The sequence below is a fragment of the Petaurus breviceps genome, unplaced genomic scaffold (genome assembly GCF_028583685.1).
Source record: "Petaurus breviceps papuanus isolate PSGF00001 unplaced genomic scaffold, PetGlider_PUasm1.0 90603, whole genome shotgun sequence".
In the NCBI taxonomy this organism is placed as follows: Eukaryota; Metazoa; Chordata; class Mammalia; order Diprotodontia; family Petauridae; genus Petaurus; species Petaurus breviceps.
The window spans coordinates 7,272,467-7,293,800 of record NW_027187284.1 but is presented as its reverse complement, the minus strand read 5'-3'; the positions used below and the strand labels follow the sequence as shown (position 1 = coordinate 7,293,800).

The following is a 21,334-nucleotide window of genomic DNA, read 5'->3' as shown; positions in this document are numbered from 1 at the left end:
ATAAATTGTTGCCATTCTAAAACAAAAATTACATGTCTGCCAGAATATGAGGGAAGGTCTAAAAGTAAATCTCTCTAGTAAAGTATTTATCAAAAAATCACCAAAAGCCAGTTTTTCTAAAAGAGTATATTTACTATATCTTTTTCATTTTGTCATCTTTCAAACTCACCTTTTCCATTCATCCCATGAAAAATCACTTATTTAATTTGATAGGACCTAAACCAGCAAAAGGGCAGCTAAGGTGGCACAGTGGATGGAGCACCGGACCTGGAATCAGAAACACCCATCTTCCTGAGTTCAAATCCAGCCTTGGACATTTACTAGCTGTGTGACCCTGGACAAGTCACTTAACCCTGTTTGCCTTATCTGTAAAATGAGCTGCAAAAATAAATGACAAACCACTCTAGTCTCTTTGCCTAGAAAACCTCCAAAATGGGCTCATGAAGGGTCAGGCACTACTGAAAAACTACTTAATGACAACCTAGACAAATGGCTTGCTCCCATTTTCCCTGAAAAAAGAAACTGTCCAGGTTGAGAAAACAGTGAAGAATTTTGATTGAAATGGAAAAAAGCATTATATACTTGAGAGCTAAAAGAAACTTTAGGGCCTTCTAGTCCAACCCACCCCCACCTCATTCTATAGATTAAGAACTGAAACCCAGAGATATTAATTGACTTGTTCTAGGTCACATGAGTAATACAGTCAGGATTTGAACCCAGATCCTCTGGCTCCAAATTTACTGTGCTATGCTGCTTCTTGAGCCAGCTGGAGGCAAATCAACAGAAACATTTAACTTCTTTCTATGCTCTGAGCATTATGCTAAGCACTGGGAATATAAGACATGCAACGATACTGCCTTCAAGGAGCTTACATTCTAATAAGGGAGACTACATGTAAGCAACTATGTACATATGTACACACAAGATAAAGAGGTCACCTTTCTGAAATTCCCATTTAGACATTTTTGTTGTTAAGGGTTAAATAAATGACTTGCCCAGGGTCACACAACTAGTAAGCGTCTAAGGCCAGATTTGAATCTTCATTCCAGGCCGAGTGCTCTATCCACTGTCACTGGGAGAGAGGCAGGGGGTGGGGGCGAGTGGGGGAGAGGAAGAGCAAGAGGAAGGATGGAAGAAGGAAAAGGCTCTGGGGGATGGGGTATAGCTGTGGAAGAGTAGAAAGAATCCTGGGTCTGCAGTCAAGTGGCCTGAGTTAATAGGATTTTGGTTGAGAAGAGACCTTGGATGTCCATCCATTCCTTTCATTTTACCAATGAGGAAACTGAGACTTCATGATTTGTCCAAGTTCACATAGCAAGTGACAAAGACAGGTCTTTTGATTCTAAATCCATTTTTTTTTAAATGCATATAATCACAGCCAGCATCAATGGTTAACCCAATGATTTATCTTATTTTATAGGGAGCCAACAGAAGTTAGTATGGTTTAAAACTAAATTTTTGTTTTTTGTTCAGTTTTGTTCAGTCATGTCCAACTCTTCGTGACCCCATTTAGGTCTTGGCTAACATACAGGAATGATTTGCCATTTCCTTCTCCAGCTCATTTTACAGATGAGTAAGGAGGGTTAAGTGACTTGCCCAGGGTCACACAGCTAGTAAGTGTCTGAGGCCAAGTTTGAACTCAGAAGATGAGTCTTCCTGACTCTAGGCCCAGCCCCCTATCCACTGCACCACCTAGCTTCCCTAAAATTACATAGTCCAATCTAATCAAAATAAGGTTCCTTTAGATGTGTTTGGAAATGATCTGAGGGACTCAGATCATTATCTTCATTTTTTTAAACAAGCCATGTTGTCAGTGGGTCACTCTGGGCCTGTTGGTTATAACTGTTGGAGATGTGCCCAGACCCAGGCTCAATGGTGTTTTGGGATATACTGGGGAATAAGGTCATTCTGGGCTCAGCTGGAGTGTGGTTTTTCTCCTCAGCCTCTGAGACTGTCACTGATGATCACAGAGCTTATGTTATCTCATCCTACAGAACAAGAAAGCAGTAGGACAATGAAGTCTGGACAGATTTCATCTGCAGAATGTGGCCAAATAACCCCCAGATCCTCAAGAAGAGTTATTCATAATGAAACTTCCCTAATCTACACAGCCGGTGTAAACTTGTAACATCCAAACCCGGAGAACACCATTTAAGGGACATTTCAGAGCTCGGACAACAGAGCAGCACTGAATCCAAACCCTTAACAAGCTTCACAAAATGCAGCCAAATGTCAGGCAAAAGACCTGTTCTCACTGAGCACATCCCTCTCGCCCAATCCATCCCCCAAAGGACCACAGGGAGGCTTGCCTTCCTTACCGTGCTCATCAAAGACATAGTTGTATTCCCATAATAATGCAAAGGGGCATTTTTATCAGTAAAATTGTATTTAAAACCTGCTAAGTGAACTTCATGGCATATGTAAAATGCCAACGTGATGGCGATGATCCCCGTTGTTGGGTGTTTGGGTTTCTAAAAGCAATGAGAAACAGGGTATAAAGGGCTTGTAACCTGCAAGGAAAGTCTAAAACAACAGCCTACTTAGTTTTAAAGCATATTGGAGTTGACGAATCTTATCTTGAACAAGAAGCATTTGCCACAAAGGAATTTAAACACATCCTAAACAATGAAGGTCACTATATGCAATTACTGTACTTACTTAGAATAATTCAAATCCCACAGGACTCATTAAAAAAAAAAACAACTTATTTTATTAAGATACTTTCCTGGGCTAGAGAAATAGCATGTATCTGTGTCACCATATACTGGTAGTAATGAATGGGTAATTAGCAGATTAACTGCTATTCAACATTTGTGTTCCCAAGATAAATCATTTATCTAGTTTTTGAAAATATTTTTCAGTTTGCCTATGCAAAACTTGTGAAATTTAAAACCACATTTTATTTAATATTTGTGCCTTGATGGTCAGTCATTAAGGGGAACTAACAATGCAATACCAGTTCTGCAAACATACATGGATTCTAGATTGGGGGCAGGGATTTTCTGCATCTGAAAGGCAGAGTGTGCCAATCATCACCTGATAAAAAAAAGTATAAAGTTACCAGTATAACACACATAATTTTCTCATTTTTAAAAGAGAAATATACCTTTAAATTTCAGAGCATTTCACCAAGACGTCCTGTTGGAAGGGACATGGTCTTGACTTTCCAAGTTTATTTTACCAAGTGAGTTTTACATTTCAGTGTTGATAACTAACTTCTCTTGTCATGGCATTCAAAGGTGAATACAGTATATGAAGATATTTTTGTTAAGTATTATTCACTTCTTCTTTTGCAGTGAATCAAGGAGTTTCCTTTCTGTTAATGTGTCATACTAATAACCTAAGGGAATCTGGTTGCTTCTTTAGAAGGAGTTCTAGTATATTTATACAATTTAAGAAAGCTTAATTGTATATGACGGGAAGAATTTCTTATCCCAAAAAGTTTGATCATGCTTATAACTATATTTATATGTGTGTATATATATATTATATGTATACTTATATAGAGTGTATAGGTATATACTTATTTATAAATGGTATACATATGCTACTGTGTGTATTGGAAAACTTAGACAAAAATATAAATTTAAAAAGAATGAGATAGGGGCGGCCAGGTAGCACAGTGAGTAAGAGCACCGGCCCCAGAGTAGGGATGACCTGGGATGGAATCTGGGCTCAGACACTTAGCACCCACCCAGAAACACCTGGCCTTGTAACCTTGAGCAAGTTACTTAACCCCAATTGCTTTAAAAAAAAATAAAAAGAATGAGATAAAGATGAATTAATATTGATCCTAGATTCAGTAGGGGACCACTGAAGTTTATTGAATAGAAGAATAATGTAGTCAGTCCTGCACTCTGGGAAAATCACCATGGCAGCTAAATTATTGTATCAGTCCAGGTGATAAGGGCCTGGATTAAGGTATGGTGGCTGTTAGTGGACAAAATGGGAGTGATGAGAGAAATATTGTGGAGACAGAAATGACAAGTGGCCACTGATTGAATGTGAGAGGGGGCATGTGAGTCAAAGGGGACACCAAGGAGACAAACCTAGGTGACTAGAAGGATGGTGAAGCTGAGAAAAGGCACACATTTAGTAATTGTTCTTTGCCCTCAAGTGTTACTTATAAATAGCACCTGATTTTTAAACCATTTGTCCAAATTGTAGTGGAATTACTTTACCTTAATTGTAAATAGCTAAGTTTCAAATGTAAAAAGTATTTTTTTTTCTTTACCAGAATACAGATAAAAAAATCAAACAAGGGGTGGCTAGGTGGCGCAGTGAATAGAGCACTGGCCCTGGAGGACCTGAGTTCAAATCCGGCGTCAGACACTTAACACAAAAACTAGCCATGTGACGTTGGGCAAGTCATTTAACCCCAATTGCCCTTCAAAAAAAAAAATCAAACAACATGGAGGCAATAAGATCTGTGATGGGTATTTCAAATCATCCATGCCTGCTTATACAAAATGATATGACAATACAAAATGAAAAGGGGGAAGGCGGGGCTTTGTCATCACCCCATCACTGCCCCAGAGCCAAAACTTACTTATTTAGGGGAGGTGGGTGGCAAGGGGGTTGTGTGTAAAGTAGGGTACTCTTAGAAGATAAAGCTAAATGTGGCTGTATTAAGAAAAACCTCATGTTGGCTATCATGGGGAGGCTGTTACATGACCCATCTTCCTATCATCCACTGAATGGTTGCATATCTCTTGGGGTCAGGCCACAGCCCCCACTTTTGAAGACCAATGATCTAGACTAGATCAAAGTCAAATAAAGTTCATTATTAGGTGCCCTTTCTTTGCCTTCTACCCAATATGCCATGTGTGTATTTACATAAAACAATATGTATATAATACAGAATAATGTCATATTATGTATTATAACACATTATTAATATTATTATGTTATTTATGTATTATTTTACCATCCATAAGAGCTAGAAGGAATCTCAGAAGCCATCCCATCCAGTATCTTCATTTTACAGATGAGGAAACAGAGGCCCAGGGAGTGTTAAGGAGAGATCTTGGACCTATGGGGACCCCAGGATAATTTCCCCATGACTTAAAATCTTTGGCTAGGGAGGTGTCAGGGGTAGTTGGAAAGGAGGTACACTGAGGATGAGGAAGACGTACAGGACAATGAGGGAAGCTCATCTGATAGACTCCTTATTCTTACTAATTAAGAGTTAGGCTCACTTCCTTCTGTCTGCTGAAGTCGTATCAAAGCTGTCAGAAGCCTTTAAGTTCCAGTGTCCCTGGGCAAAACTTTTGTTCACCCCACTCTGTTGATATACAATGATAAGGGATCACGCTGGAACAGACCTTAGAGAGCATCTAGTCAAAATTACTCAAATTCCTCAGTTGATGAGAGAAAATTGAAAATGGGGTTCAAATCTAAGTCTTTTGATTTTAATTCCATTTCTTTTTGCTTGTGTCATATTGCTGAAGCCCAGTTGGCTTAATAAGCCAAGAAGAGAGAAATCAATGAAAATCCTTCCCTGAGCTGGCAAGACAGAGCGCCCATTCTGCAACTGCCTTTTGCCATCAACTTTTACTTATAAATAAGCCTCAAAGGGGCAGCTAGGTGGCGCAGTGAGAGTACCAGCCTTGGAGTCAGGAGGACCTGAGTTCAAATGCGGCCTCACTTACTAGCTGTGTGACCTTGGGCAAGTCACTTAACCCCAACTGCCCTACCTCCCCCCTCCAAAAAAACAAATACATAAGCCTCGAAATTTCTAAACTGCCTGAATTATGAAATTGAAATATTTTACCTTAATTGTATGTAGCTGAGTTTTCAAATGTAAAGTTAAATTTTTTCTTCTTAGCAGACCACAGATAAAAAAAGCAAAATATAAGGATGTTTATTTTGCTGATACTCTAACAAATGGGTCAAGATTTATTTTCATATAGTAACCCAGTCTTTAAAGAGCTAAAACTGCTTTAGCCACTGTTTGCAAAGCACTTTTCTGTAGCACGGTTCAAAGCAATAATGATAATGATAGCATTTATACAGCACCTACTATGTGCCAAGCACTTTACAAATATCTCATTGTCCTCAGAACAACCCTAGGATGTAGGTGCTGTTAGCTCCATTTTATGATTCAGGAAACTGAAGCAAAAAGGGGTTAAGTGATTTGCCCAGGATCATACAGGTCGTAAGTGAACAAATCCACATGTGAACTCACTCAACTCTTCTTAACTCGTTCACTGAGCCGCTTAGCTGCCTATGAGAATCTGAGAGGCAAAGCGATGTGGTGGACAGGGCATTCAACCTTGATCCCAAAAGACCTGGATTCTTATCATACCTCTGCCCCTAGTCATTTGCTCTGCTCCGTTAATTCCTGTGCCTCAGTTTCCCTATCTGCAAAATAACAAGACTGGGACAGATATATGGCCTCTAAATTTCCTTCTAGCTCTAGATCTATGAGCCTAGGACCCATCAATATGGTTCTGGGTTAACTCTAAAAGTTCTGGCTGTTCCTGTTCTTCTGATTTAGCTCAATCTAGGGACAACCAGGGGACAAAAGACCAAACTAAAAAGGAAGGAAAAATTAAAAAAAAAAAATGGATTATACGATCCATACTTATTCCAAAACGTCAAAAGATCCATCACTTTATTGGTGTGGGCATTCCTTCCATTCATGCAGGTTGTGTATGCCCCCCAACGCTGTAAGGTGCTATGCTTCCCCCCCCCGCCAAAGTCACCAGCTAGCTCCCAGCCTTTGGTCAGGCACTTTACCCCTCTGAAGTTGTCTCAGCTTAGCTCTTCCTCAGCTCAGAAGCACACAGCCCATCCCCTGTCCATAATCAAAGCTTCTTCCATTTTGTAGGAGAGACCCATGATCTACACACATTGACCAGATGTCAGGGTGGAGAATTAGTTGATCTTTTTGCACACACATATATTTCTATGTATATAAATATATATGTCCATATACACACATACATGTATGTGTGTGCATATACATCTATATATTTACACATTTAAAACAATGCAAATTGTTAAACAATAAGTGAAAAAGTCCCTACCTCCTTTTTGGGAAAAGTTGTAGGAAAATGAAGCATATTGAAAGCAGCTATTCTTGTAATAATAGGATCTAGGATTCTGATTTTTTCAGGTTTATAGATCAGATTTAAGGCTGGTTTCTTCCAAAAATGATTAACCTCCTAAAACAAAACAAAAAAATATAGCAAAATAACTGACCTTTAAAAATATTTTTAAAATTAAAAAAAAAAACCTTTAGACCAACTTACTGGTGTGATTCCAGCCAGCAATTCCCACAACCACTTCAAGTCATGGGATTTGAAGACTGTAAGGATGGCAACAGAATTAGGGTCATTGTCGGCTGGGTTTGTAAAGACAGATTCTGGGTAAAAAATCCGGAAAGTTGTTCTTGTCCCAACATCCTCTTCATGTCCTCTAACAGGTCCATCATTTATTCTGCAGAGGAAATTCAATGTTACTGTAAATCTGCCCTTGTCCTTTACCATAGCATGAAGAGATTTCATAGTAACAGGACCTTTAAAAACCATATGCAAACCAGCCTGGGTCACCCCACTTGTGAGGCACAAAACAATCTCTGATTTCTTAAATAATGGCCCAGGAATTCCCTTAATTGCTTTCCACAGGCAAGTAATTACCTCTGTGACCCTGAAGAGTGGGACTGTTGGTCTGTACTTCTTTACTGAAGGCAGGGATGTGCCTTTTGTTTCAGCCATTTAATTGTCAAGTTGGCACTGACCATTTCTAGAGGACAGAACTCTGAATACAGAAAATTTTGTTTGAATTGTATAGTTTGAATATTTTCATTTCTGTATAATTTAAAATGACCTAAAGGGCCAGGGGAGGGAACTTCTCATTTGCTTGGAAGGTGATATGACAAAAGGACCCTGGCTGTGGGGTGAAAGGGCCTAGGTTCAAATCTTGCCTTTCAGGCAAGCTGGTTCCCCTGTGGTTCCTAAGCCAAGTCATGAACAACCTCCTCGGGCCTCAGTTTCCTTAAGCACCCACTACTGTGCCAGACATAATACTGAGTGCTGAGGATACAAAGACAGGTAAAAGACAGTGCAGTCCAACTGGGGAGACGACATGCAAATGATGACATAAAAACAAGTTGCCTGTTGCCCAGTCATTTCAGTCTTACATGTTAAGATTTTTGTGACACCATTTGGAGTTTTCCTGGTAGAACTGAAGTGGCTTGCCATTTCCTCCAGTTCATTTTACAGAAGAGGAAACTGAGGCAAACAGGGTTAAGTGAGTTGCCCAAGGTCAGACAGCTAGTATGGGTCTGAGGCTAGATTTGAATTCAGGTCTTCCTGACTCCACATCTGGAGCTCTATCCACTGCACCACCTGGCTATTACCACCCTCCCCCCCCCAAAAAAAAAAGAGTCAAAAAAACCCTATATACAGGATAAATTGGAAATTCACTAATAGAGGGAAGATATTAGAATTAAGGAGGATCCGGAAAAGCTTCCTGTAGAAGATGAGATTTTAGTTGATACTCGAAGGAATCCTGGGAAGCCAGGAGGCAGAGTTGAAGAGGAAGGGCATTCCAGGCAAGGGAGACAACTAGAGAAAATGCCTGGAGTCGGGAGATGGCTGTAAAGTGAGATGTTGGGCTAGAGCACCTATGCAGCACACTTGGGTTCTAGCTGTAGAATTCTATGCTCCCTTTATTTATTATTTGTAGAAAATTATAACCAAAAAAAATTGGTTACATTTGAAAGGGGCTTTAAAGGTCATCTAGTTCAGCTCCCTCCCACCCCCCATTCTGCAGAATGGTGAAATGATTTGCTAATAGAATCCTTACCTACTGCCTCCTAGGCCACTCTTTTTCCATTTCCATCCCTGTGTTCTGAAACATGCATGATCCACATGGTCCCCTACAAGAATACATGATCCACATGGGAGCACAGGATTGGACTAGTGTTTCTGGTTTTTGTTTTCTGTCTTTTGGATTTGTTTTTAGAGTATTTGAAACGAAGTAACTGTGACCATAGCACATAATAAACCAGTTAAGGTATTGTTCTGTATTAGTACTGTTCTATAGCTGAAAAGCAAAGTCACCTGCCCCGTTTTTCTTTTGTTAAAAAGCATCTAACTCAGAAAAACAAATGGAATACTCAGGTTTCTTTAATGTTAAGCTATGACATCTTCTCTGAATATACTTTCACTGGTAATTAATAATCTTTGACTCCATGGCATTAGACTTTTACCTCATTTTATGCAACAGGTATGTTGTTTCATTTAGGGATAAGGTTAATTTTGATAAATCTAGAATCACTAACTTTAAATTTGGAAATCCTTAAAATTTGGAAACCCTGACCAAATTGTTTTAAGCCAATACTCCCAACATCATATGTAAATTGAATGTTTAATTGGGAAAAGTTTACCTATAAAGTATATTTAGATAGGGTAAATATTGACTGACCTAAATGCTTGGTAAATTAGGATTTACAGTTAATCTGATTATGATTTTATGAGGGTCTTTTTATTTCTATCCTCCTTGCTGAAAAATCTTTACATAGCATTAAAATCTGAAACACCAAATAGCCAAGAAGCAGTCTGCTTACACCAACAACAATAACAATAATAGAAAAACCTGGAATTTCATCAATTCCCAAATTAAACATTATAGCATTCTGACAAATATTTCTAATAAAATCTGACATTTTAAAGGTACAGAAATATAAATATTGCATAAAAGACATCTTAATTAAATACTTTTAACCACTAAATGGGAAAGGGGCTATTGAATCATCTGTTACATAAGATTTCTTTTCCACATAATTTGTTATACCCATGGAAAGAGTCCTCACAGTACAAAAATGAACAATAAATCATGGTAATTTAGTGAAGGTGAAAGATAACAACATTCTAGAAATTGTCAATACTAAGAAAATTACAGCAAATCTCTAGGGGATAATGAATGGGAAAAGGTTAGTATTTAAAGATCACTTGCGAATACACAAGTCAAGAACTGTCCTTCCTCAAGCAGTTCTGAAACAGAATGGAAAAAATGCACTTACCTTATTATCACATCATAGGAGTCGATTTGTTTTCCCAGTGTCTTATTCTTTAAAACTGCACCATTACCAACAACAATACATTTTTTACAGGGAACTCTTGAAAACATAGAAATAACAGAAAGCAATGGATTAAATACCTAGAGATTCCCTTTTTTTGTTTGTTTTTTTTGTTTGTTTTTTGGAGGGCAATTGGGGTTAAGTGCCTTGCCTACAGTCACAAGGCTAGTTTTTGTGTTAAGTGTCTGAGGCAGGATTTGAACTGAGGTCCTGCTGACTCCAAGGCTGGTGTTCTATTCACTGAGCCACCTAGCTGCCCTTGGTTATTCTTTTAAAGACCCAAAGCAAAGTTGCAATAACAGTACATACAGAAACAGGAAACCAGTGCCATATGGGATATGCCAGCAAGAAAGAGGATGTTGGCAGGAAGTAGTTACCAAAAGAACAAATATATTCTGTGTTGATTGAGAAGACAGGGAGGTTATTTGTTTTAGAAACCACGTGAATCAACTATACACATACACACACATACACACAGTACCAATTATTTTGAGCATTTCATGACCATATGATGAATATAGGCCTAAGAGAGATCTGGATCTGGTTGCATAAGCATTGACTTTTAGCATTCTTCAATGTAGGTTTGCTGTTCAGTTATTTCAGTCATGTCCAACTCCTGGTGACCCCATCTGGGGTTTTCTTGGCAGAGATACTGAAGTGATTTACCACAGAGGAGGAAACTGTGGTAAAGTGTCCCAGGCCAGATCTGAATTCAGGAAGATAAGCCTTCCAACCCTAGGCCAACAATCTGTGCCACTTAACTGCCCTCAATCTAGGTTAGGCCTTTCAAATGTGACACTAAATGAAATCTCTTATTACAAAAGTAAAAATAGGTGCTATGTGATACTTCTCAGTATCACACAGAGTCAATTCACTGACTATACTTTCATTTGTCGCCTAGGGAGTGATCAAAAAGCTGGAATTACATTCACATTACCTACCTCACATGTAGGAGGGCTCACAGTACTTTGTAGATCACTGTTATGTGAAGGAGCTTTGGAATCATCTAACAGTCAGTTGCCATCATTATTGGAGGAGTTACTGAACTCAGCTATTTATGAGAAAGACTAGCCATAAATTTATGACCTATGGCTTGAAAGAAGCTGATAAAATCTATGTGTGTGTGTACACGCATAATACAAGAACCTTCTGATGTTTTTGTGAATAACATTTGCCCATCAATTATAGAAATTTAATTTGAAGCAATAAACCAGGATTAGAAGTCCAGATTCCTAGGGGCAACTAGGTGGCAGAGTGAGTAAAGCTCTGGTCCCGTAGTCAGGAGGACCCAAGTTCGGTTCCGGCCTTAGACACTTAACACCCAGACACACACACACACACACACACACACACACACACACACACACACAAACTAGCTGTGTAACCTTGGGCAAGTTACTTAACCCCAATTGCCCTCCAAAAAGGCAAAAATAACAGAAGTCCAGATTCCATGACTTTAGGGATTTTAGAGTTTTAGTTCACCTCCTTCATTTTACAAATGAGGAAATCATGCCTCAGAAGGGTTAAGTGACACAGGGAAAGAAGGGGAGGGGAGGGGAGAGGAAAGAAGAAGAGAAGGGAGGAAAGGGGAGGGGAAAAAGAGGAGAGGGGGGAGTTTGAAAGACAGAGAGAACATTCACACCAGGTCCTTTGACTCTAGAGCCATTACTCATTCCACTAAACTATGCTATTTTTTCTTGAGAAAGGACATTATTTTAAGGTTTTAAATATTTACATGTACTTTCAACAGTGAAAATGGTCCACAGAATTTTCTTTTGCAAAGTTAGATTCAGAGATTTTTTTGTTTCTACTCCCATTGCCCAAAAGGCTTGGAGTGGGCCCCCCCCCCCCCACGGGGGAGAGACAGAGAAACAGAGAGAGACATAAAGAGTGTGTTGACATATATACACATATGTATACACACATATATGTATATCACAAACATAATAATAAATCTTTCAAATGACCTTTAAAATAATGACCATATGTTCTAAATCTGGCCTAAATTGCAGATGCTACAAAGTCAAAAGAAACTGTCAATTTTATTTTACAGGAAAAGGGTAGCAGATATAAACTCTTTGACAGTGGCTTAATGGTCAATTCTAAGCTCTAGCTATAACTAAGTTTATCCTGTAATAGCTAATGTATCAGCAATTTTAAAATCTTTTTAGGTGGGAGGAGAGGGAGTATAGTGGATCATGAAGTACCAGTGCTGCAAACCTATACCAAGCTATGAGAGATTATAAAACAAGGGAAAAGAGAGCTGGGAGTAGAGAGGTGACACAGGAGAGCACAATGTTAGAAGACCCATCTTCATGAGTTCAAATCCAGTCTCAGACACTTAGTAGCAGTGTGGCCCTGGGCAAGCCTTTAGCCCAGTTTGCTTCAGTTTCTTCATCTGTAAAATGAATTGGAGAAGGAAATGGCAAACCATTCCAGTATCTTTGCCAAGAAAACCTCGGATGAGGGCACAAAGAGTCAGGCATGACTTAAAAAGTTTGGGTGGGGGGAGAAAAAGAAACTTGCTGAATATTCTGGATCCTTATATTAAGCCTCTCAGATATTAAAAAAATTAGCTTCAAAAATGTCTATACTTTATACACTTATTTTTAGCTGGTATTTGCTACCCACTCAAACGTATCTTACCCCAAGTTTCTCCTGCTGAGAGTATAGTAGAAGGAACACCAGACTTTCAGGTAGAAGACTTGAGTCTGAATCCCTGCCTCTGCTACTTGCTAGGAGAAGGAATAGTATTTGTTCTAGAAATTAATCAAATAAGCATGTGTTTGGTAATGTGATCTCTTTTTAAAGTATAGGTAATTCCTAGGTGATGAAAATTCTTTATAACAACATAGGTTGGCACCTTCTTTGAAACTTAGAGTCAACATATATATATATAGCCTATATTGAATTGTTTGCCTTCTATATGGGGAGGGGAGGGGCAGGGAAGAAGAAGGGAGAGAAATTTGGAACTCAGTTTTAAAAATGAATGTTAAAAATTGTTTTTTACATTTAACTGGGAAAAATAAAATACTAAATAAAAAAAGAGAAAAAAGGAAACAAGAGTCAGAGAGCAATATATCTTCAAGGCCATACAGCCAGTATGTGTCGGAGGAAACGCTTAAAACCCAGTTCTTTCTGATTTCAAGGGCAGGTATACCATGCTACCTCTCCAAGCAAGCAATTATGCACCAAGCATTGTGCTAAACACCAAAAATATACGTCAAAAGTGAAAGTTCCCCCATTCAAGGAAATTACTTTTTGTTGGGTGATATGAGCAGAGATAAATAACATCAGATACAGAGTAATCTTGGGCTGCAGAAGAAAGCAGTTTGCTGCTGGGAGAAAGAAGGAAAGCCTCATGCAGAAGATGGAGTCTGGATTCAGGGGAGAAAAATCAGGATTTCCTGAGGCAGAGGAGAGAAGGGAGCACATTCCAGGTATGAGAGAGAACCACTGTGAGTTATGGAGGTAAGAGGACCGTAGTGTGGGAACAGCCACCAGATGGCAAATTTGGTAAGGTGCATGGAGGGGGGTGATGTGCACTAAGGCTGGAAGGGTAGGATGGAGTCTCATTGTGAAGGGCTGTAAATGCCAAACAGAAGAGTTTATATTTGATCCCCTTAAGTTTAATGAAGAGAGGGTGGGAGGGCAGACTTCAGCTTTAGGAAAATTGCTTCGACAGGTAGGTAGAATGTAATGGGGAGACACCAAAGGCAATAATAATTCAATTAAAGTTAATGGACATTTATTAAGCACTTACTATGTACTAGGCACTGTGCTAAGCACACAGAAGATATAAAAAGAGGCAAAAGACAGTGCCTGCCCTCAAGGAGCTTACAGTCGAATGGGGGAGACAACACGCAAACAAATGTATACAAAGCAAGCTGTCTACAGGATAAATAGGAAATCTTTAAAGAGGGAAAGCACTGGAATGAAGAAGCATTACAGAAGTCTCCACAGAAGGCGGGATTTCAGTTGGGATTTAAAGGAAGCCAAGAGTTCAGGATCAAAGTGGAGGACAGAAGAGCGTTCCACAGGCGTGGGAGATGGTCGGAGAGAGCCGCGGGCCGAACAGCCAGGAGACCAGTGCCGCTAGATGGAAGAGGACTGGAAAGGCAGGTGGAGGCTAGGTTAAAAGGGCACTGAATGCCAGAGGATTTTATATTTGATTCCGGAGATAATATGAAGCCACTAAAGTTTATCAAGAAGTGGAGTGATTAGAATTGCATTTTAGGAAGGTCACTTTAATAACTAAATGGGAACTGGAGTATTGCAATGGAGAGAGACACAAGGCAGGCAGAACAGAAGGCTGCTGCAGTAATCCAGGCCTGCATGAGAGCGGGGGCAGTGTCAGAAGAGAGAAGGGGGTGTATTCAAGAGATGTCACCAAGGTGAAATTAACAGGCCTTAGCAATAGCTTAGATATGGGGAGGTGAGATACAGTGAGGAGTCCAGGATGGCAAGTAGCTTGTGAGCCTGAATGACTGGGAGGTGGAGTCTAAGGGAAAAGACCGCGAGTTCTGTCTTGGACACATTGAGTTTAAGATGTTTCTTGTACATCCAGTCTGGAATACCTGAAAAAAGACAGTTGGAGATATGAACCTGGAGGTCAGCAAAGAGTATGGGCCAGGAAAGATAGATTTGAGATTCATGAGCACAGAGATGAAAAGTAAAGCCATGGGAGCTGATTTATCACCAAGAAGAGGGTGCAAGATGGAACCCGGACACTGATGTCCTGAAAACCTAAAGAGAAGAGAGTGTCAGTGAGGAGAAAGAGATCCATAGTGTGAAAGATGCAGAAAGGTCAAGGAGAATGAGGATCAAGAAAAGGGCACACTGGATCTGGAAACCAAGATGAGATCACTGGTCATTCTGGAGAGAGCAGTTTTGATAGAATGATAAGGTGGGAAGCCAAACTGCAAGGGGTTAAGAGGAGAGTGAGAGGAAAGACAGTGGAGGCACCTATCATAGATGGTCTTTTTAAGGACTTTAACTACCAAGGGCTGAAGAGAGATAGGATGATAGTTATCAGGAACAGAAGGATCAAGAGAGGGTTGTTTCCACGACAGGGGAGACATGAGTGTATTTGTAGGTAGTAAGTGATGAGCTGGGAGAGATTAAAAATAAGAGAGAAAAGAGATGACAGAGGGGGCAATCTGTTGGTGGATATAGGATGGATTAGGATCACTTGAACAAGCAGAGCGGGTAGTGTCGGTAAGGAATAAGGCCACTTCATCATGTGAGCCCAGGGGTGAAGGAGACAGTGGCAGAAGGTACCTAAGGGATAGATGAGGAAGAGGGGAGAGAAGAAGGCCCTCACAGCAAACTACTTCATTTTTTTCCATAAAATGAGGGGCCTGGTTCTCAGCTGGGAGTGAGAAGCCAGGGAAGTTTTAAAGAGAGATGAGTTTTGAAAGAGCCACTGTGGGGAGTGGGATAGTGAGTTAATGGAGGATGAGCAGGACTGTCTAGCAGCAGCGAGGGCCCAGTGGAGGCTGTGTAAGTCAAATCCATAGTGGACCTAGTCAGAACGGTTGGGTGATTTTCTCCACCTATGTCCTGCACACAAGTATAGGTGCAAAGGCGATTCATGGTGGGAATCATACAAGGCTGAGGCTTGGCGGGGTTCACTGGTTGAGGCAGAGGGGTTGGAATACTTCTTGTTCCCCACTGCCACCTCCAGGTTCTCCTCCTTTCTCCTTCACTCAGGAATCTCTCTTCCTTGGAGGTGGCACATGAATCAGACAGACAATAAACATTAAAATAAACTGCCTAATTGTGTCAGGCACTGTACTAAGTGCTGGGGAGACAGAAGGAGGCCCAAGTCAGTCATGGTCCACAAGGAACTTATAACCTAATGATTTTTGTTGTTCGTGTTCATGTCCAACTCTTCATGACCCCTTTTGGGGTTTTCTGGCAAAGATACTGAGTGGTTTGCCGTTTCCTTCTCCAGCTCATTTTACAGATGAGGAAAGTGAGGCAAATAAGGTTAGGTGACTTGCCCAGGGTCACACAGCTAGGAAATATCTGAGGTTGGATTTGAGCTCAGGAAGATGAGTCTTCCTGACTCCAGGCCTGGCACTCTACCCACTGTACCACCTAGCTGCCTCACAATCTAATGATAAAATACTAAAACACTAATATATGTAGTACAACTTCTGCAACATCCCTAACCAGTGACAAAGCATTCCTTCTTACAAACCCCCTGGCTCTACTTTGCATTATCTTTTTTTCTATTTATTTATTTATTTTGTTTTATACTTTCAGGTCACTTCTCACATTTTAGGAAGGGCCTTGTTATTAAGCCAAAAAATATCTGGGGAAAAGGTTTGGTGGAGGAAACTCTGAAGATACGATAACTATTTTCAAGTGTTTCCTAAGATCACAGCTTTAGAGCTTTGAGAACTTAGAAATCACCCAATCTAGCTTCTTTTTGCAAGTTTGAGGAAACTGAGGCCAAGAAAGGTTAAGTGATTTGCCCAAGGTCTCTCGGGAAAGGAAGAGACAGGATTCTCACCCAGGTCTTTTGACTCCACATCCACCCCTTTTCCCCACTGCAACATGCTTCCTTTGCTACCAGTGCTATATAGAAAGGAGTATTAGACTTACTTTCTTGGACACTGAGGGTAAAACTAGTAGCAATGAATGGAAAGATACAGAGGCAGAGTTAGACTAGATGACCTCAGATTTCCCTTGCAATGCTGATTCTGGTGATTGAACAAAGCTGACCATTCCTTTCTGAAACAGTTCTAACTATGGAAAAGTTCTTTTTCTTGGCAAACTGAAGCATATTCATAGCAAAGCAATATAATGTAAGTTCTTTGAGGGCAATGACTGTCCTGCTTGCTTATATTTGCATCTCTAGCATCTAGACATATGCCTGTCACATAAATATTTAATAAATTCTCTCTCTCTTTCTCTTTCTCCCTTCTTCCTTCTTTTCATCTAATTTGCTTCATAGTCTTGATCCCAACAGTGACCAATGGTTACACATTTCTCTTAATACAGAGGGTACTGATGTAACTTAACTTTATTATTTATTTAACTACTATTTTGTGCATTGCATTTTATTTTGTTTGGGGGGCTAGATTTGAGAAAACAAAAAATACAAATTAAAGTTTACTGAATCATATAAATAGATTTAACTTTTCAGAGTTATATCAGAAATACTAATCTTTCAAATCCAGGTATTTGTAGGCATAAAGAACCCTTTTCATAACTGGTGCATTAAATGGGTTAACTTTGTTTTAGTGATTATTGATGCTATAATAGAAAAACCATGGCTGTTAAAGTTATTGAGGCTGGACAGCAGGGCCAAAATGAAGCTTGTTTGGGCAAGAACAACTGATACCCCACCTGGTGATGAAAAGGAAACTGAGGACATAGCTCCCATTACCTTCCTGGACCTTACCTGCTAAGGGATATGGCAAGATTCCAGAATTCTATGTCACTGGAGTGGATAAGGAAAAGGGAGAGAAAAGAAAGGGGAGGAGGAAGAGGAAATCCTGGAGAGGGTGAAAAGGGGGCAGATCTACTGTACTGAAATAAATTAATAACATTTGGGGGCATTTGGGAACATAGTAGGTTATGGTTTTTGGTTAATATTAGAGGGATCTCTGGCTGTGATTGGACACACTGTGGGACTTCAAAGGAAAATATAACAAATAACATACTAGATAAGCAATACACTCTCAGTGTCTTCCTAGTCCATAGACAGGGAAGTTTAGTTTTAAAGATAACTTTTTCTTTGCAGAAGAATTTCCTTTTTTTAGTGAGAGCATGAGACAGAGAAAGGAAGCAAATGAGGGGGAGAATCTTTCTGTGCTGGGGTTGTGTTCAGAGATAGGTATTTGCAAAGAGGAACAAACTTGAGTTGTTTTTAAACTTTGGGAGATTATTCAAAACGGCTGAGGATAGGTTGAGTATAAAGCTTATTTCCTTAAAAGGCCAGAAAAAGCAATGTTTTCAGCTTTACATGCATATATATGTATATGTATTAATGTGTATGTATGTGTACATGCATATGTATGTATATTTGTGTGTGTTTATATAGACAGGACTTGTGATTTGATTGGTATAAGGAAATCTCAAGTGAGGAAACTCTTGTCAATATAGAGTACAATTTGTAGTGCAGAACTATCACTGTCAAATTAAGAACTGACAAAGCATTCCTTCTTACAAACCCCCTTAGCTCTACTTTGCATTATCTTTTTTTCTATCTATTTATTTAATTTGTTTTATTATTAACTTTCCTTAGATTCAGATGGTAAAGCACATAGGGGAAAATCAGGAAGACCTGAGTTTGAGTGGTACCTGTGATACAAATTTACTGTGTGATCCTAGAAATATCACTTAACTTCTAGTGGTAGGTGGGACAGTGGACATAAGCACTATGTTTGGAGTCAGAAAGCCCTGAGTTCAAATTCTGATTCAGATACTTACTACCTGTATGCCCCTTGGCAATTCACTTAACCTCTCTTGGCCTCAGTTACTTCATATATAAAATGGGAAAAATAATACCCCCTACCTCACAGGGTTATTATGAGATAATTCATGTCAAGTGTTTTGCAAATATTAAAACACTATGTAAATGCTATTATTACTATTACTCTACAGAGAAGCTACAGATGTCCACTGGTAGAAGAAGTCTACTTAAGGTCCTTTTAGGACATACCCCCAAATCTCAAATAGCAATAACATCACAGTAGAGAGGCAAAGCTTACAATCTTCTTTAAAAAAGCCTAAGAAAGAGTAATGTTTTCATCTTAGAGTGTACTTCTATAACACAGAGATAGGGACCAAACTTATAATTTCACTGTTATAAGGAACTCCCAAGTGAAGAAACTACCTCTGCCAGTGCGGGTTGGCACCTCCTGTGCAACTCACAGATTTGGAGAACTGCCGAGAGCACAGAGGGTCACACAGCCAGGATGTGTGAGGAGCAGGAGCCGACCCCAGGTCCCTCTGGCTGGGAGGCTCTCTATCCACTCTGCCATACTGCTGTGCGTGTGTGCATGTGTGTGTGTGAATGTGTAAGCATGTATGTGTGTGTTTGTGCGTGCATGTGTGCATGTGACATACAAACCTAGTCTCAGTCCCTATTCTAAGGAGCCCATACTCACAAGCATTGTAGAACTCTATGTCATCAAGACTCAACAACGATTAAACAATTTAAAACATTCAAAACCCCGAAGGAAGTCAAACTTTGTTCTTATGAACATGGAACACAAAACATAGATACGATCAACACTTACTCTACTCTCTGTCTTGTTTCTCTCGGGAACAACCTTTATGTTTGTTAGGTAGGATAGTTAATCTTTGGGATGGGGGGAGGAAGAGAGAGAGTGGAAAGGAGAGAGAAAAGGAGAAGTAGGAGAAGAAGAGGATGAGAGGGAGAGACAGAGAGATGGACACAGAGAGACTGACAGAGACGGACAGACAAATAGCCAGGAACAGAGACAGAGACAGAGAGAGAAGTCCAGGAGAACAGGTAAGGAGGAGTAATGTAGAAGCTGGTTAACCACTTCTACCTCCCTGCCTCATAATCTTCCAGGAAGGGCAGGATGCTGGGGAGCCTAGTACAAGCCATGGGTTACACTAACAGTACACACTTTCCATTTGGCTCCCAGGAGAAGGGAATCATGGCTTCCCCTAGGAAAAATTCTGAAGCAGATGCTTCCTTAACCTCTCTCCCACTTATCTCCACCTCCACAGGTGACTAGTGCCCTCATTATCAACTCCCTGAAGTTCCCCACCCAACCCTATCAGCTCCCAGAGTGGTACATGCTCCAAAAATATGTTCTCCTCCACCCCCACCACATTAAAACTCCCAATCCTCAGTGTTAGAAGGAAAGCATCAATGCTATGTATGACTGATAAACAGCTATATCCCTTTCCCTGAACCCTTTAATGATCCAGTGGTATCTGACTGCGTCTCTAATTGTTAGAATTTCAGACAATGGGAGAGAGGTCTTTTTCATAAGATCTTAGCCTTCCCTTTGACCTAATAAATTACAGCACTTAAGAGTAAAATAACATCCTGTATTCTGCTAATAACCAAGGCCAATGAGGCAGAAGGACATGGAGAGCGGAGTGTCTTATTCCAGTCTAGTATTTCATATCAAAGAAGTCTTCAGTGTCATGCCCCTAATCTAAAGCCTGTGACTGTGGGGTATTCATGGCAGCCCTAACTCTCATCCTTTTCTCTTAAGAGTTAGGAACTGATTAAATGGATGACTCAGGCATGCTGACCCAGACATAGACAAGACCCAGTCCTGGTAACTAACGTCATCACTGGCAATATCCCTACTCTGAATAAGCGCCATTAGATCTGAGAGTTTGTCCCACAGGATCTGAAGAGGCAGGCAATGAGAATGTCTAGCCTTGGGTCATCATTATTTTAAAGTCTCCCTAATGCACAGACATTTTTTTAATTAAAAAAAAACTTTGCTTCCATATCATCTATATAATAAAATACAAACTCACTAGCCTTTCTACTAACTAGAAATTAAGACCTTACATAATCCAGTTCCAACCTATCTTTTCAAATTTATTCCTCTTCCTGCCCTGATTTCTGTCAAACAGAACCTTTGGCTACTTCTCCCGACTCTGTGCATTTTGTCCAGGTTCTCTGCTGGAATACACTCCTGTTCTCAATGCTGCCATTCCCTCCTCCTGAAGTGATCCCTGCCTACTGTCCCCTGAAGCTTTACCCTCCTGCAAAACAAATCGAGAGAAATCATACAAAATATCTTCAAACCTTTTTTTCAAAAGACCACTTGAAAAATTTCCCGTCCCAGTCAAAAGCTCCCCAACAAGACTTTTCCTGCACTACGAGAGTATGAATTTGCCTTTCTTCTAACACTTAGTATCCAGGAATTCCAGCAACACCATGGTTCCTTGAGTGATTGTAAAGGGCTCTGAACACCTTCAGTACAAGTCTGCTGCTATAAACATGAGATCCCAATGAAAGACAATTTCTGTTCTTGGGTCACTGGAATGGTTCACAGCCTATCACTAAGAGGTCCCCCTGCCCCAGCTTTTTACAACAAGCCCTTCTCTATGGTTTTGACTTATGCATTGTATCTGTGGTATAGCCATCCAGTTTGGATGCCAGACAAGCCCCTTGAGGGTTGGGGCTATACTTAATTTATTTTAGATTCCCCTTCCCTAGTACATGATATGGAGCATTATATATACTAGTTCTTTATCAATATTTTAGAATTAAGGAATGGTATTCAA

The 21,334-nt window shown here is 40.0% G+C and overlaps 1 protein-coding gene across 8 annotated transcripts in view; it reads right to left on the bottom strand.

Annotated features, from left to right (window-relative positions):
* ST3GAL6 (ST3 beta-galactoside alpha-2,3-sialyltransferase 6) overlaps nucleotides 1-21,334 on the bottom strand; it is a 92,456-nt gene that overhangs the window by 2,150 nt on the left and 68,972 nt on the right. For 7 of the 8 annotated variants that reach the window (XM_069063847.1, XM_069063849.1, XM_069063845.1 and 4 more), the window contains 4 exons: nucleotides 10,034-10,129; nucleotides 7,257-7,443; nucleotides 7,032-7,169; nucleotides 2,319-2,471 (listed from right to left, as the gene is read on the bottom strand). In XM_069063847.1, coding sequence (XP_068919948.1) covers nucleotides 2,319-2,471; nucleotides 7,032-7,169; nucleotides 7,257-7,443; nucleotides 10,034-10,129 — 574 coding nt within the window. The remainder of the gene's footprint in view (nucleotides 1-2,318; nucleotides 2,472-7,031; nucleotides 7,170-7,256; nucleotides 7,444-10,033; nucleotides 10,130-21,334) is intronic. The other variant, XM_069063850.1, reaches the window with a different exon arrangement.